The sequence below is a fragment of the Battus philenor genome, unplaced genomic scaffold, assembly GCF_028537555.1.
Source record: "Battus philenor isolate CCGP_79_NKW_IND1 unplaced genomic scaffold, ilBatPhil1.0.hap1 SCAF_4, whole genome shotgun sequence".
Classification (NCBI taxonomy): domain Eukaryota; kingdom Metazoa; phylum Arthropoda; class Insecta; order Lepidoptera; family Papilionidae; genus Battus; species Battus philenor.
The window spans coordinates 13,692,514-13,707,555 of record NW_027181704.1 but is presented as its reverse complement, the minus strand read 5'-3'; the positions used below and the strand labels follow the sequence as shown (position 1 = coordinate 13,707,555).

The following is a 15,042-nucleotide window of genomic DNA, read 5'->3' as shown; positions in this document are numbered from 1 at the left end:
AAGTAATGAAATATAAACACATTTTATATCTCATAAACTGAAATTTGAACTTCTTTTAAATAGTTTTCATTTACATTATATTACCAGCTATGCGATTGGTAAATTACTTAAAAGAAAAATGTTGAATTGTGTCAATTACCTCAATTTATACATGTTTAATAAGCATTGAAACCGTATTCCAGCAATTCTTTTTTTACGTTCCATTTTCAATTTGACCTGCGTCGTATACAGAACCTAGGTTTGACATTTGACATTTACGAACGAACCCGGAATGCACTAAAAATTAATTAGGATTCCTCTAAAAATATCCATTGTGATAATTATACAATTCGTAAAGCCACATCGAAATAAGAAAAAATTCCAATTGCGTGACTGTGTCTTTGTGAGTTATTTTTTAAGTTATTCGTTGTGCTTAATTTTCGCTTTTTAACACAAATGACCGAATATTTACCATTCATAGGTGATGACTTTTAAAAACTTTTTTTTTGTTGTTAACAACATGTTAGTCGTTTATTAAAATTAACATAGAAAATATATTCAACTATAACAAAACAAAAGACACACTGTTTTAAATTATTTAAATCAGTTAAAAATAATTTAGTATTGATCATTATTATTCTTTATTGTAAATTAATAAATAATTAGTTTAATACAAAATTACCTATGATAGTATGTTCTATCTAAACGCAGCTTTCTCGTGCGTTAGCGAGGAGCGGCGTTCTTGTTGTGACCACTTCTCTCCGCCGCGACAAAGTTCCGCTCGTGACGCTCCGACGGTCTTCCGCCAACGTTCCAATACTCTGCACCAAAAAAAAAATTGAGTAAGAAAAGGACCAATATTAAGCCACTTCCGCACATGCAGTGGTAGTCGTGCAATAAAATGCACCGCCCGCGAGCCCGCTGATAAATGCGTATACACATACTCTGTGTTTGGCACTAATCGGTGTAACATAACTCCTGAAGATGCCCCGTGGAGGGGTGAAACGCGTGTTGAGTGATTTGGCGGTGGCGGTTGTGTGATTCGCATTGTTAGCCGCATACGCATTGATCAGCGGGCTAGCGGGCCGCGCTTTATTGCACGACTACCACTGCATGTGCGGAAGTCGCTAAATATTGGTCCTTTTCTTACTTAGGATGGACTTCCGCGAGGTAACGCCTGATTCCATTAAATAAAAAAAAATTGAGGTTAGACGATAAATTTACAATTATTTAATACGTTTACTCACATTACTTTCCGATTTTGTACTTTTTTTTTGAGCAGAGGTGAGATTTACGGGAATCGAATCCCGGGATACTAATCTTACTGTGTTTTTATTATGACTGCCACTGCTCTCAACCAAGTTTTCAGAGAATACGCAGCAGCGTCATCTGCGTACCATAATACCACATTGGCATCGCCAACCCGCCTGCCAGGTTGAGCGATTATGGTATATATCTTTCCAGAAGGCCTATGTCTTGCAGTGGGCATCTATAAATGAAACGACGACGGCGACGACTTTTTTGACTATCAGAAAACATTGTATGTAGACTGCTTACAACAGTTCTTATTGGAAACGTATGGGAAAGGCCTATGTCCACCAACAGACGTCTTGCAGCTAAAATGATGGTATTACGTTGTAGATTTCATGAGAATGCTAGTACAGGCTCTTATCTCCGATTTAAAATCCATTAATTTTAAATATAATTTGATTAGAGGTCAGTCTATAAAAACTCGGATTATGTGTGATTAAAATATAATATATATTAAAAAATTCACTATAACACTGAATCACATTTTTTTTCGACAAGTTTACAATTTTATTAACCTATTTCTAAGTCCAATTATTACAACAACAAAAAATGTTCGTTTAAAATAAAAGTATAAATATCATGAACACGAATGAATTTAATTATTAGGTTTTCTATATGTTGAATGATTTTATATATTTATTGAACTTATAACTATCATTATTATTTTATCAAAACAAAAAAATAGTGCTAAATTGTAAATCTAAATCTAAAGCAATTTGACTAATTTTATAAGAGATATATTGAATTTTTACAAGTAATAACAATACAAAATTATCGAATAATTTACAAGAATTTTGCTTTATTCTACAGCAGAAAATTTAGTTCTAAACAGTGGCATTGTTAAGCTTGTTAGTCGTTAGTGAGGTTAGAACATATAAAACGTGCACGTATCTGAAAATGAAGTCCCTAATTAAAGTTGTAAGCAACAATCCTTGGCTGTAAAGTCAAAACGGTTGTAGAGAACTGTATTACACATTTTATTTTTACACATGTTAGGGTGACTCTGTTTTTTATCTTTAGATGGGATATTTTTAGATCGCTTTTAACATCCAAATTTTAATCTTATATTACTTTATACACTTTATTCTCTACCAAACCACTGGCGTAAGATTTATTAGCTAGGACATTCGTCTTTAACTCAGACTTCGCTTTACGTATTTAACTCCATCCTAATTTAAAAAAAAAAAACTTAATTAAAATACTATCTAATATTACTAAAGCTGTATTTTGAACTTTACCAAAACACTCATACTACAATGTTATATATAATGTGAGGTCGACGCTCAATTTGGTGTCAAAATTTAACATGTTCTTTTTTATTTAAATAACGACATCATTATTTTTTACAAATTATTTCACATCTTTTTTACCTGGAAATTTTGTGCCAGTATTTTGGAATAGTCACATTGAAAATTAAAGGCTAGAAACAAAAGGATATTCAACAAATATAAATGAACAAATCGTACATAATTAAATAGTTATATTAACTATTTGTATTAACAACTTTAATCTCGCGTATAGACTTTTAGAAAAACTATAGTCTATAATTTAAGTAGAAATGCCTCGGTTGTGATAAAAATATTACTTAAATTTTATTCTAACATGAACAAGACAATAGATATTCACCTGGATATCAGAGGCTGGCGTGTTAGGTGTGTGAGGCGTGTTGGAGCGGTCGTGCAAACTATGAGAACTCTTAGATGACCCCACGGGAGGGGACACCACGGCCCCATAGGGGGGCGGTTCAGGTGGCCGCTCCGCGTCGCGCGTGCAGTTGAAATCTGAATGGGGGATTGTTTCGTCCATTTTAATCGTCTCTTTTTAATTCCTATAGCCGCAATGTGCTTCCCACTGAGTCCGAACTCATCGGAACAAAGGATTTTTAAATGAAATCTTTAAAGTTATGCTTATTTCTTTTTATTAGCCTTATTTATAAACGGCAATGGAATAAAGTTAGAAATTTATATTTTGCGTATAACTCCTTTCAAATACACCCTTTACGTAATAATATTTTAGACAGTGTGTATTAGCATTAATTAATTTTATTTATATTAAATAAGAATTACAATATTATTCTAATTTTGTTAAAAACAGAAGAAAATATTTAGCACAATAAATATCTCTAATTTACGATATAGTAAAAAAGTATTACCTTTACCCAGCGGCACGACATCCGGATTCTTGTCGTCGGGCTGCATCGGTGAATGGTTGACGCCCTGTATTGAACTTTTATACGCTTTCACGGCTTGCATTGGGGCTGAAAGGGACGATTTATTATTTCCGTGCATCTGCGATTGCAGCGAAATAAATGCGCAGTTCAAACACATCTTGAAATATGAGTCATTTTTTAACAGGAAAGAATAACGGCACGGGTGAATATGATAGATGTTTTACCCCACACCGCTCGGCCCTCGATACCGAATATCTACCTCTGGAGACAAAGATGCTATCGAATGATAGATATAACACTCAAGTTATTATTCTTTATTTTTTGCGGTAACTTAGCTTAAATGATTAATCTGTCTATCCACCTTATTTTAAAAGATAAGTAAATAATATTTTTAACGGAGAGTTTTCACTCATAAATATCAACCTATAACTGTAGTAATGATTACTTATTTAATATTTAAAGTAATATAGCACTCCGTGAACTATGTCATCGTGTTTCATCTTATTTGTTTACACACTCATAGCACTCTCGTTTGAGTGTCACACATGTACAGTTTTTGTTAAGTTCACAACCTTTTAGTTACGTAAACTCATTTCCGATCTAACTGTAGGCTCTCCGGGCTATCAGCGACAAGATCTTCATAATTAACAGTACTATTTATTTACCTTGATAATTATGGCTGACTAAAATAATTTTTTTAATATTTCATGCAATGTCTGAAATAACGTTTTGAAGACATTCCCTAGCAGTCTACCTAGAATACTGCGAAGATAAAAGATATGTAGGTAAGTAAACGACGTGACAGTAAAATATTACAGATACAAAATACTTAATTATGGAAATAAACATATAACGGATACTATACTTAACATATTATTACTAATAAAGAGAGGATATATTATATTACTTTCGCAACAAATTGTATTAATAAAAACAATAAAACCAATATGAAAAGTTTGAAAACAATTTCAGAAAAGTTTTAATTACAAAAAAAATCCTGCTTAAAAACTAAAATACGAAAAATTGTTTAAATGTAATGATAGTAGCACAATTATACGCTAAACGAAACGGGTTTAGCGTATAATTGTGTTTATTTCAATCCTGGAAGCGAATAAAAATGTTTTCAGATAATGTTTAAGAACGTGGAAACATAGAAGTAACTACTTCTCCCTGACTAGCATTGTACGAAACTTAATAAAAATGTCGATGTCTAAGTGAGGAAACATATGCAATTTCAGTGGGAATGCGGGGACATAAATCACATTTCAAATGCAGTGAAAACCTTAGTCGTCTCGATCTATGCGCTAGAAAATTCCGGACACGATCGAGAATCTGTCTTCATTCATCAGGAAAATTCACTATCAGGAATATGATTTATTTCGCTTTGTATTCGCATATTCTAGGGACTACTTGGACAAATAAAATGATAAATATATTCAATATTTTTCCTTAATATACTATTATAACTAGATTTCAAAACTTTCAATATTTTTAAAGTCTTAAAAGGTTAAGTTGTGTTAGATATTGCTTCCAATTTTCTAAACACGTTCAATAAAATTCGGAATCAAATTAAGCTTTTTTAAATATAATTTCCGTAAAATGATTCACCATATTTGTAAAAAAAAAGTCTACTATGAATATATCCAGTCTGAACTGAAAGTAATACCTCGATAAATTATTTCATGTACTTAATATAAATTCTATATGAAATAATTTTTCCGATAGAAACCTGAAAGCTAGTTTTGCGAATAATTCGTAATTAAAAAACAATTCACGTTAAGATATGTTTAGACGATTTGTTATAATCGATAAACAGTACTAATCTAAAGTAAATGTCATATGTTTTTCTTCTATTCCAAAACGTAAAACAATCTTTTGGAAAATAGAAAGATTTTGTTATTTTTGATAACAAGAGCTGTCTGTGATGATAGCGGTTGTCAATCGAATAACATTTTCGATTTGGAAAAATTTTGCAATCAAAATATTACTTCAGTTGTAAAATAACTATTTATTTATTCCGTAACTTACATTTGTTTCCTCAAAGAGGGAAGTAAAAAATAAAATTTGAAATTTAAGAAAAAAAAACTAAATTTAACCTAAGAATTACGTCATAAAATCATTAATTATGATAGAAGTAGTCATAAGTGGTTAAATTTATTCTATTCGAGTATTATATTATAGGACAATCGTAGACAACAATTGTCCGGGTTAAGCTGTGACCCGGTCAATCAACTGTTGAACGGATGACCGTTTTGGAAGCAATTAATTTCGAGCGTTCTCGTGCTACAAAAGCCACATTTATGTGGAACGAACAAGAGTCACCGTTAGTTACGACTATTACGCAAATATGTGTAGATGTTTGGGAAGAATTCATTTTAAATACATCACAGTTTTAAAAATAAAATAAGCGTTTTCTTCACCTTATTAAAACCACACCACAACAGTAATTACTGATTTAATAAAATTTTTATAACATTTTGTTTTTACTTAATTTCAATTATCCTTTGTTTTTTTTTTTTGCAAATAAAATTTTTGTTACTTTTTGATTCGAATTCGATTAAATTGAAAAAATGCGCAGATCGTTGAGATTATGGTATCATTTCAAAGCTTATGAAACGGGCTTTCTTAATATATATAAAAAATTATATCTTTTATTCTATAAAAATATAATACACCATGTATACATTTTGTAGAGATGAGTTGGTGCACATGATTGTAATATATATTGTTTATTAGTAAATCCATAGGCATATAAGAAGTAACCCAACAAAATTAACACTATGCTGTCTAGAAGTTTGAAGTACAAAATTGCGAAAATTTTTACTTAAGTTAGAAACAATATCATTAATTTACAAGTGAATGTTATATATATGTTAGTTTTCAATCTGTAGGAACAAAAACCTTAGGGATAGAGTACTCATCTTGATCATTTTTCTGCAGGCACCTTGCCCTAAATAGATTTCTTGATGTTTCTAACCTAACATTTTTTACCAGGTTTTTCAGAAGAGTGATAATATCTGTGATGTACGGATTCAGAAACGCTTATGTAGAATTTAATGAAAAAATGTGGGACATATTCGATAGTATACTTGAAATAAAAAAAGTCTAGTCATTTGACGTTGAGTGCTACAAAGTGGTTGCTTTTAAAAAATTAAAACAAGGACGTAACAATAACAGAGCAATAAAAATCCTTCTTAGCACATTTATATTCTTAGCTGCGGGCTTGAAACACGCGACGCGGAGAGATATATGTTCCAGCAATAGGATTCCACAATAAGGAATTACACTAGGAAATGGTTCCGCAGTATGCGCTCAAAGTTGAATTGATGCTGCATCTGTACAATAACGTAGAAACATTTTTCTGAGTTATGTAACTGCTTCACATTAAGGGTCGTTCCTTTGATTCTATTCAGAGGTAGTGTTAGAACATTTCTGCGCTCACAATTTCTGTTTTGTTTTTTTCGACTAACGCTTCAATTGCATCACATTGTTTAAGCATATTTCGACTGAATCTTAAATTAATTAAATACTATCTGGTGATCGAACACATCATCGCTTATTTCTAATTCAAGTAATTAATACATATTGATAATAAAATTTTTTCCTTTCTTAAAAAAGTTACCAGAGATAGGGTGCAGTGTAAATTAAAAATGGTTGTACTTTAAAATGTAATAAAATAAATATTTTGATTATTTCTCATATCCGTAGCAGATATGCATCGATTAAGACAAATGCACATTTGCATTAAATAAATTAGCATAACATATGAGGTGTGTAGAATCAAAAGCAGCTAAATATACTTCGACGGATTTTTACAAAACAAAGCATCTTACACGGATGTAGATGATTTTGATACTTAGATGAGTTTTTGAATAGAATTTGTGACGGATATAGCTAGTTTACACGTTGAATGATTGAAGGAACTGTTCACTAGCTTAGTTACGCTAAGGTTGCCATGGCAAAGTGAGATTTGACACTAAGTGGATTTAGCTAATTTTGATTCCATACGCCTCATATATTGATAGGTGGTTGGTAACTGTTATGCTTATATATAGAATACGTTATGTTGATTAATATAACAAATATACGGAATGGGTTAATAAATCATACTGATTGTGAATAAATATAGTAAAATAAGCTTTCGATGCAAAATTTGCTTTGTTGTTAGTGAAGCAAAAGCCAATTAAAACAAAAACTATTTTCATTAAAACGAAAATAGTACTGTATTTTAAAAATCCGGTTACGTATCAATGTGTTTGACATCAATATTACAATAATAAATGCTTACGCTCATAAAGTATTTTTGTTTTCAATAAAATAATAATTGTATTGTAATTTAAAGTTCCTACTGCGCAACAAAGTGTTTGACGTCAATTTCATTAACCATTTATTATTTATTTACACTTTTTGTACACCAAAGTCAATAAATAAAAGAATAGAAAAAGAAAGAATTCATTTGGTATAAGAGGCGGTTTTATGGCTCAATGCGATCTCTGCCAGACAACCTTTTCTAACCATATATATAATCAAATAACTATCTTTAATATTGTAAGTATTTTTACGATTTTAAATATGTATATAAATTTCTCTTTGTTTTAGTTTTACTAAATCATAATAACAATATAATTTTAATTATTTTGTTTTATTGAAAATATAAATCGTACTGTAATTAAGCTTTCTGTTGCGTATCAACGTGTTTGATATCAACACTATTAAATAAGAAAAGGAATGATCTGGAAACGGAAATTCCTCTAGCCGTATTTATTCGGTAATTCCCCGTCCTCGAGCAAAATAAAGTGTCCTTTGATCGGCGAATCCGATTATTTTCCGCACTTTGTACCGAATCTTTCGATGACATGAGCCACCGTTAAATAGCGCGTAAATTGTCAATAATCAAAGGAAACACGATAAGTCCAGTCAAATGGATAATGTTAATGTATTTCTTTAATGTTATCTATATACAGGTTGTTTGGTTACAGGTGTAAAATCTTTAAAAAGGTAATTGTATAACTCATAAAAATCAATTTCAGGAATAATATAACACAATTATATTAAGAAAAATGATTTTTTAAATTCAGGTTACTATGTATTAAAATTAATAAATATGTAGCTAGCTGTACCTACAGACTTTTTACAGCCAGAAGTGATTAACCTGTTGCATTGCAATTAAAAAAATCATAATTCAGATTGATCGTTATTAAAGGTAATTGCACATAGGTATAGCTTTTTCATGACAAATTTACATGATTATTTACAAACATCCTGTATATGTTTGATGAATATTAATATCGATATTTATGCAGCGTGTAAGAAATAGTATATGATTTAACTTGTATATAAAAATTGATACGTTACCTTCGTACTGCAAGGGTCGATGGTGTTTTCTTCTCGCTATTAATGCAATAATTGCCACTGCGATTAGTGTTCCGAATATACCTGCAACGATGCCCAGCGCCCAACTGCTATCTACTCGACTGCTGCTTGTATTTGCTTCTAAACATAATAAATATATCGTTGATTTTTATATTAGACTAGCTGATCCCGCAAACGTTGTTTTGCAAAAAAAAATATTTTGAATTTTCAATTTAAAAATAGGGGTTGATCGTAGAGGGGTGAAAATTTAGAGTTGTATGTATTTTTGTATGTTGTATCATAAAAAAATAAAAACAAAAAATTTTATCCAAAAAAAAAATATTTAAGGGTGAACAACCCTTATCACTTGAAAATTAGATAGTAGCCGATTCTCAGACCTACTAAATACACATAGAAAATTTGGTAAAAATCGGTCAAGCCGTTTCAGAGGAGTTCAAGTTCGAACACCGTGACACGAGAATTATATATATTAGATTATACACATATTGTACATTGCTCTTGCAACCGATTGCAGTTGGGGCGGAAACGTTCTCGAGTGGCGACTATGTGTCGGTAGAGCGTGGGTAGAGCTTTCACTGTGTAAAACAACGACATAGTTAAGATCGCGGATAGTCGCTGGATGCAGATAGCGCCTCGTAGTGGGCGTCCACTGACTGAACAAGAGAGAGAGAGAACAAGAGAAGAAAAAGGATTACCTACCAAGGTTTATGAACACTGACCACTTGGATGCGTCATTATAAGAATACCAAAAAACCTCAATTAGATTAAAACTAGAATCAGTCTATGCATTTATAATGGTATCCATAAAATTAAAGATACGATGCTTCCGAACGCGTTTTGATCTAAAGAGACCACAAGAAACTCAGACGAGTCTTTTTTGTGGTAAATTTCACAGTATCCTTAATACAGCCATAGCATAAGTCGATCCTGAGCTTTTCTATTAAAAGCATTTGGTGATGAATGCTAAACTTTTTAATAACATGATAATTTAGAGACATTACATGAAATTATGTTGTAAAACCGTATTTAAAGTTTCTATAAAGGCTAGAGGAAGGAACAACTAACTTTTATTGCTAATATTACATGTAAAAAGAAATGAAGGGAAAGTTGAACCCAAAGTGATTAGCGTGAACACTATGGTGGTGGTGAACGATAGAGCGAAGGAGGAGGACTACTTAGAAAGAGTCATAATTTTATATTTTGTTTCTTTTCACTTTTATAGTTATAGAAAGACAGTGTATTTTAGTTATTTAATTAGTATTTTGTTTCGTCATGTTTAATTTTAACTTCTACATTTTTAACGTTGTGTGTATATTTCGAAGACCATTATGTATGTTGTTACCCAAGTAAATACAGTATTAAAATACGAAAAAAAAATTTCAATATTGCTAAATCAAAAAGTGCTGTCACATTATAAGAAATATATTGAAATTTTCTTAGCACTTACCAGTTTGTAAAGCTAGTCTTGACAGCGTATGAACCCGCAACGTTGTAATTTCAGATCTTCCACGAGCATTATTTGCATAAAAAACGAGCGTCAATGCTTTACCGGAGCCAAGTCCGTGAAGCTTCCACACTGGAACCTCAGAAGACATATTGGCAACTATTGCATCTGTTTCCCACGCTTCAACTACGTACGTAGTTTGAAGGCCACCATCATAACCTAAAACAGAGGCACACTTAGGCGAACTCTTTCTTTGCCAACTGTCTTATTAATACATTCTATTTTAAGTACAATGACATATAAATATATCGTCATATCAAGTTAATATTTTTTTGATATTTATCGTTTTAACTAGTTTAATAAAAAAATGACATAAAAACAGTAATAGGTATCAAAGCACAATACGGTCAACTATTCTCCTGTTGTTTTTCTGATTGCTGAGAGTTGTGAAATCAGGCTGTTTGAACCGAAAGGTTATCAAGTGGCAACTACAAGAATAGACCCCCCGCTAGGTGAATCAAAAACATAGTTAATGTCGGGGGCAAGGTGCAGGATGGAGACAGCACATGACCGGTATTCATGGCGATCTTTGGGGGAAACCAATGCCTTCAATGTGCCTCTATCAGCTGAAAAGATGAAGAAGAGCAACCAAGGAACACTGAATAATCTTTATCTATATTATGTTGCGTCAACTGTTTCCATCTTTGATAACCTGGAGCATAAATTTTGATGTTGACTGAATAGCAGATTTGGTTTCATCATCAAATCCGCCATATTACAGACGTTTTATAAGTGCCATGCGTTCTATTACCTTTCAGCATAGGTTATTCGTAGTAAACCTAGTTTTTAATTTTGATATCGCCTATAATCGACTTTTCATATTAGTCCACGGAATTTTTAATTTTTTCCTCCTACATTGTATATCGAAAACATTTATAAGGTATATATTAGCTTTTTTGGGGGGCCAAGTCCAGATTCGTAGCTAAATATGGAGAAGAATTAGTAACTGACAAACATACGGTTAACTTTTGTCGTTAAAAGTGTTTATCATTAACTTTTAAAATATAACATTTTTTCGACCTTTCAATGTTTATCCATTTGCAGATAGCAGATACCAGTTTGAGAACTACGAAATGTGAAATATGTTCTTTTTCTTAAGAGTCTCATCTATCTAGAAAGTTCTCCTTATTCTTCTTTCTAGAACTTCTTTTTCTCAGTAAAGCTTCAATTGCTCGACGATGGTGTTTTCAATCCTTTATCACATTTTAACGATTATTTAATTCACCTTCTCCCCATTCTTAAATTTTAATTTCATCTTTACTTTAAAAAGAAGTAAAATATTGTCTGGCCGTGTAAGCTAGTTACTTAATTATTTGAGGTCATTGACATTGTCTAGTATAAAATAAGTAATTACTAAGGCTAAGATCAGATTTATAAATGAATATCGAAACTTATTGCAACAATAATTACCGGCAACACATCGGAGTTCCGCTGAGTCATCAGTCAAGTTTAATGAAGAGCAATTAGTGGGTGGATCGGGCCGGACAGCGGGTAGAAGTGTATATCTGCAAGGTTCAATTTGTTGTCCGGCGAGGTTAGTTGCTCTGCAAGCAAGAGAACCGTAGTCCGTGTCCGAGCTCGGCGTGTACAATAGAACAGAGCGCCCGTCGCCGTTAACTGTAAATTTTCCCTTTTGGAACAGACACAACTATAATTAAAACGATTTCCGTAATCCGATCGTTAATTTCTTTTAGAGGTAAATTAATAAAGGCACATACTGAATTCGCAGTTGGAATCAAATTAATTTCGCTGCGTTTGAGAATTATAACATTGATTTTTAAGTCTATTCTTCTGGAAGTTTTACATCTGAACACATTTTACTTCTTGCCAACGTTCATTTAAAATATTAAAAGCATATTAATTGAATATAATAAAGATGCTTATATTGTAGCGGTTTTATTTGATTTGATTTTTTGGTGAATATATATATGGATTAAAAAGAACACAGAATAAATTTAAGAAACAAATTTACTATTAAAAACATCATATTGCGATATTATAATATATATATATATATATATATTATACTACGATATTATACTATATGGTAACAAACAAGATGCTCAATATAAGAGAGATGTCAGTATTCATAGTAGACCAAAAATCACACACAACTATTGCAATGAACTGAAAAATAAAATATACGTTTATGTGAATCAAAGGGAATGCCTTCCACAGCACTCTCAAGATGCTAAACCAAATAAGAACATCAGAGAGTAGATTAGGAAAATATTGCGGTTAGAGGAAGAAAAACGGTGCCAAAACTTCTTGGAGTATTGTAAAAAGATAACGAGTAAAGTAATTAAAACCAACAAATTCTAGTCGGGTAATACTAGAATTAGAAAACAAATTGCCATAGTATGTAATGTAGAATTTAATAAACCAAAAAGAAAATATATAAATCAAAAAATTGTAATGTAAAATATTATGACAAACAAAAGTAATTTAGTAAAAAAAAAATTAAACGTAGTACTTTTGAGGTAAAGGAGAAGAAGTATGGAAGGTGACGTAAAAAAAGTAAAGTGTGAAAAGAAATAGTAGAAAATGTGACGAATAAAAGAAAGATATCTAGAAGATAATGTGAGGGATAAAAGATGAGAATGAAAATAAAAAAGTCGGTGAAAAATCTATCTACCTTTGACAAGGGAATATACGAAAGGTACCAAATAACGGGGACCATAAAAGAAAAACTAAAAACTTCACATCAAAACTGTGAATAAATATATTATCGCCGAGATAAGTATTCCGATAAATTAATGTCAACAAAAACAAGAAAGGCTAATTGTAGGATGACCGACCTGAACAATTTTGGTGTTTCCTTGCTACAATTACATAGTTTCATAATATTTTATAAAAAAACCGTGTTGCTTAGGTTGGACTCTAATAGGTTTCTTTGTATTAATTTTTCCGGTATAAACAGATATTCATAGAGTATGTACATACATACATACATATCTTAGAATAAATATTAAAAAAAAACTCTCACCGCTTCGACTTCAACAGTTCCCAAAGTGTTATTGAGTGTCCATTGAAAATTCTTAGGAGCAGGAAAGGCATCAACTTCACATGTCACTGAAGCGGCTTCGTTAATTGCTACCCCTACGATGGTTGTTTTAGGCGTCCTACACACCGGCTTATCTGCAGAAAAATATTAATTTTAAATTGTGATACTTTTATAACGTAGCTCTGTGATAATGAAAGTGTTTTTTTTTATGGCCCCCGCTATTGGGAGACTCTCGTACCCCCTATCTTGTGTGGGACAGGGACTATTCAACATTATTTAATTTTTTTACATATATTTTTAAATTTTCATTATCGTCTTTCATACATCGTACGATCTTTCGTTCTTTTCATTCTTCTGTCTTTCCCTTTTGCTCTGTAACGCCTTTCATACATCCCTCATTACTTATTTACATTTTTATTATTTTATTTCTATATAAGATTATTACAATATCACATGGTTTTACATTATTTTTTTTTTGATTTTTGATGTTTACATTTTTATTAGCTTTTATTTCTATCTATTACTATACTTATTATTTTTCTACAGAGTAGGAGAAACTCTTCTTTGGTTTTTTTTTTCTCTTATCAGGGAGGCTATTGATTCCTCCCTGATTTTCACACTGATGAATGTGTGTTACCAGTGATGACTTACGGCACAGAAAGTCATCTCTCACTTCGAACCTCATTAAGAAGTTTACAATAGTTTAACGGACTATAGACAGGGTTATTTAGGAGTATTAAAGGTTATTCAGGGTATATTAGGATAATCCTTCCCTGTGGGGGCAACAAAAGAGTTATGACAGACCTCTACCGACTAAAACCCTACGGTCTTCTTGGACGCCTTTTGTTAAAACTACGTGAACGACTTCGCCTACTACCATAGCTTTAACGGTGGCGGCCTAGTGCCTCTACTCCTAAGAATAGAGCCGCAGTCCTCTACCCTTCATAAATACACAAGATTTAGCTCGCATGCCACCGCAAGGCCAGGACATGCTTGCAGCGGATCACCCCGAATTCGTTGCCAAGGTTATTTTATGGTGATTGGAGAAGGGTGCAGTATAATGTCCTACGACGTCCAGGTCTCCGACTGCGGATAAGGAGCTCAGATGTTCTTTCTCTTTCTTTCATCACAGCCTTCTTCTGCAACATGACTTTTTCGTAGAAGATTATACCAGCTCTTCGTGACTGCTCGTTCTGTACAATCGCCCTAACGAAGCGAGGTAAAGAGAGGTCATTCACCTCGAATAAAGAGATCCCTTAACGAACGAACATAGCAGATTGAGAGGCTGCTGGTGTCCTAAGGTTCTCGAGTCTTCACTCGACACAAAGCGACAAGCACAACGAAGAACGTTGTAGACAGACGCTAATTACAGATCGCTTTCAATCAGTTCTATAAGAAACCTGAAGAGGCCAATGTCCGTCGTACGATTAAATATTGAAAATTTTAATATTTCACAAAGAGTACGAGATTTGCAGTTATGATTTTTTTGGTTGCCATTTTATCAAAAATATGTGGGCGTGTTTCGTTCATATAGTCATGAACATTGATCAAAATTTAATATATTACCTTACTAAGACTTGATGTACTTTTAGCATTTGTTAAATCACAGGTTTTTTATTTTATTTTACATATTCTGTTCTTCTATTATGTGTACACTCAAAGCTGTGTATAAACCAAATAAATGGATAAAAAAGTACCATC

General features: G+C 32.2%; 1 protein-coding gene across 1 annotated transcript in view; it reads right to left on the bottom strand.

Moving 5' to 3' along the window:
- Positions 1-680: 680 nt before the first annotated feature.
- The window catches only part of LOC137928904 (nephrin-like), an 86,853-nt gene continuing 72,491 nt past the window's right edge, over positions 681-15,042 (bottom strand). The window contains exons 10-16 of the mRNA XM_068771908.1: positions 13,324-13,475; positions 11,748-11,967; positions 10,281-10,496; positions 8,816-8,953; positions 3,443-3,547; positions 2,917-3,071; positions 681-800 (exon numbers count right to left, since the gene is read on the bottom strand). Of these exons, the coding sequence (XP_068628009.1) occupies positions 681-800; positions 2,917-3,071; positions 3,443-3,547; positions 8,816-8,953; positions 10,281-10,496; positions 11,748-11,967; positions 13,324-13,475 (1,106 nt within the window). The remainder of the gene's footprint in view (positions 801-2,916; positions 3,072-3,442; positions 3,548-8,815; positions 8,954-10,280; positions 10,497-11,747; positions 11,968-13,323; positions 13,476-15,042) is intronic.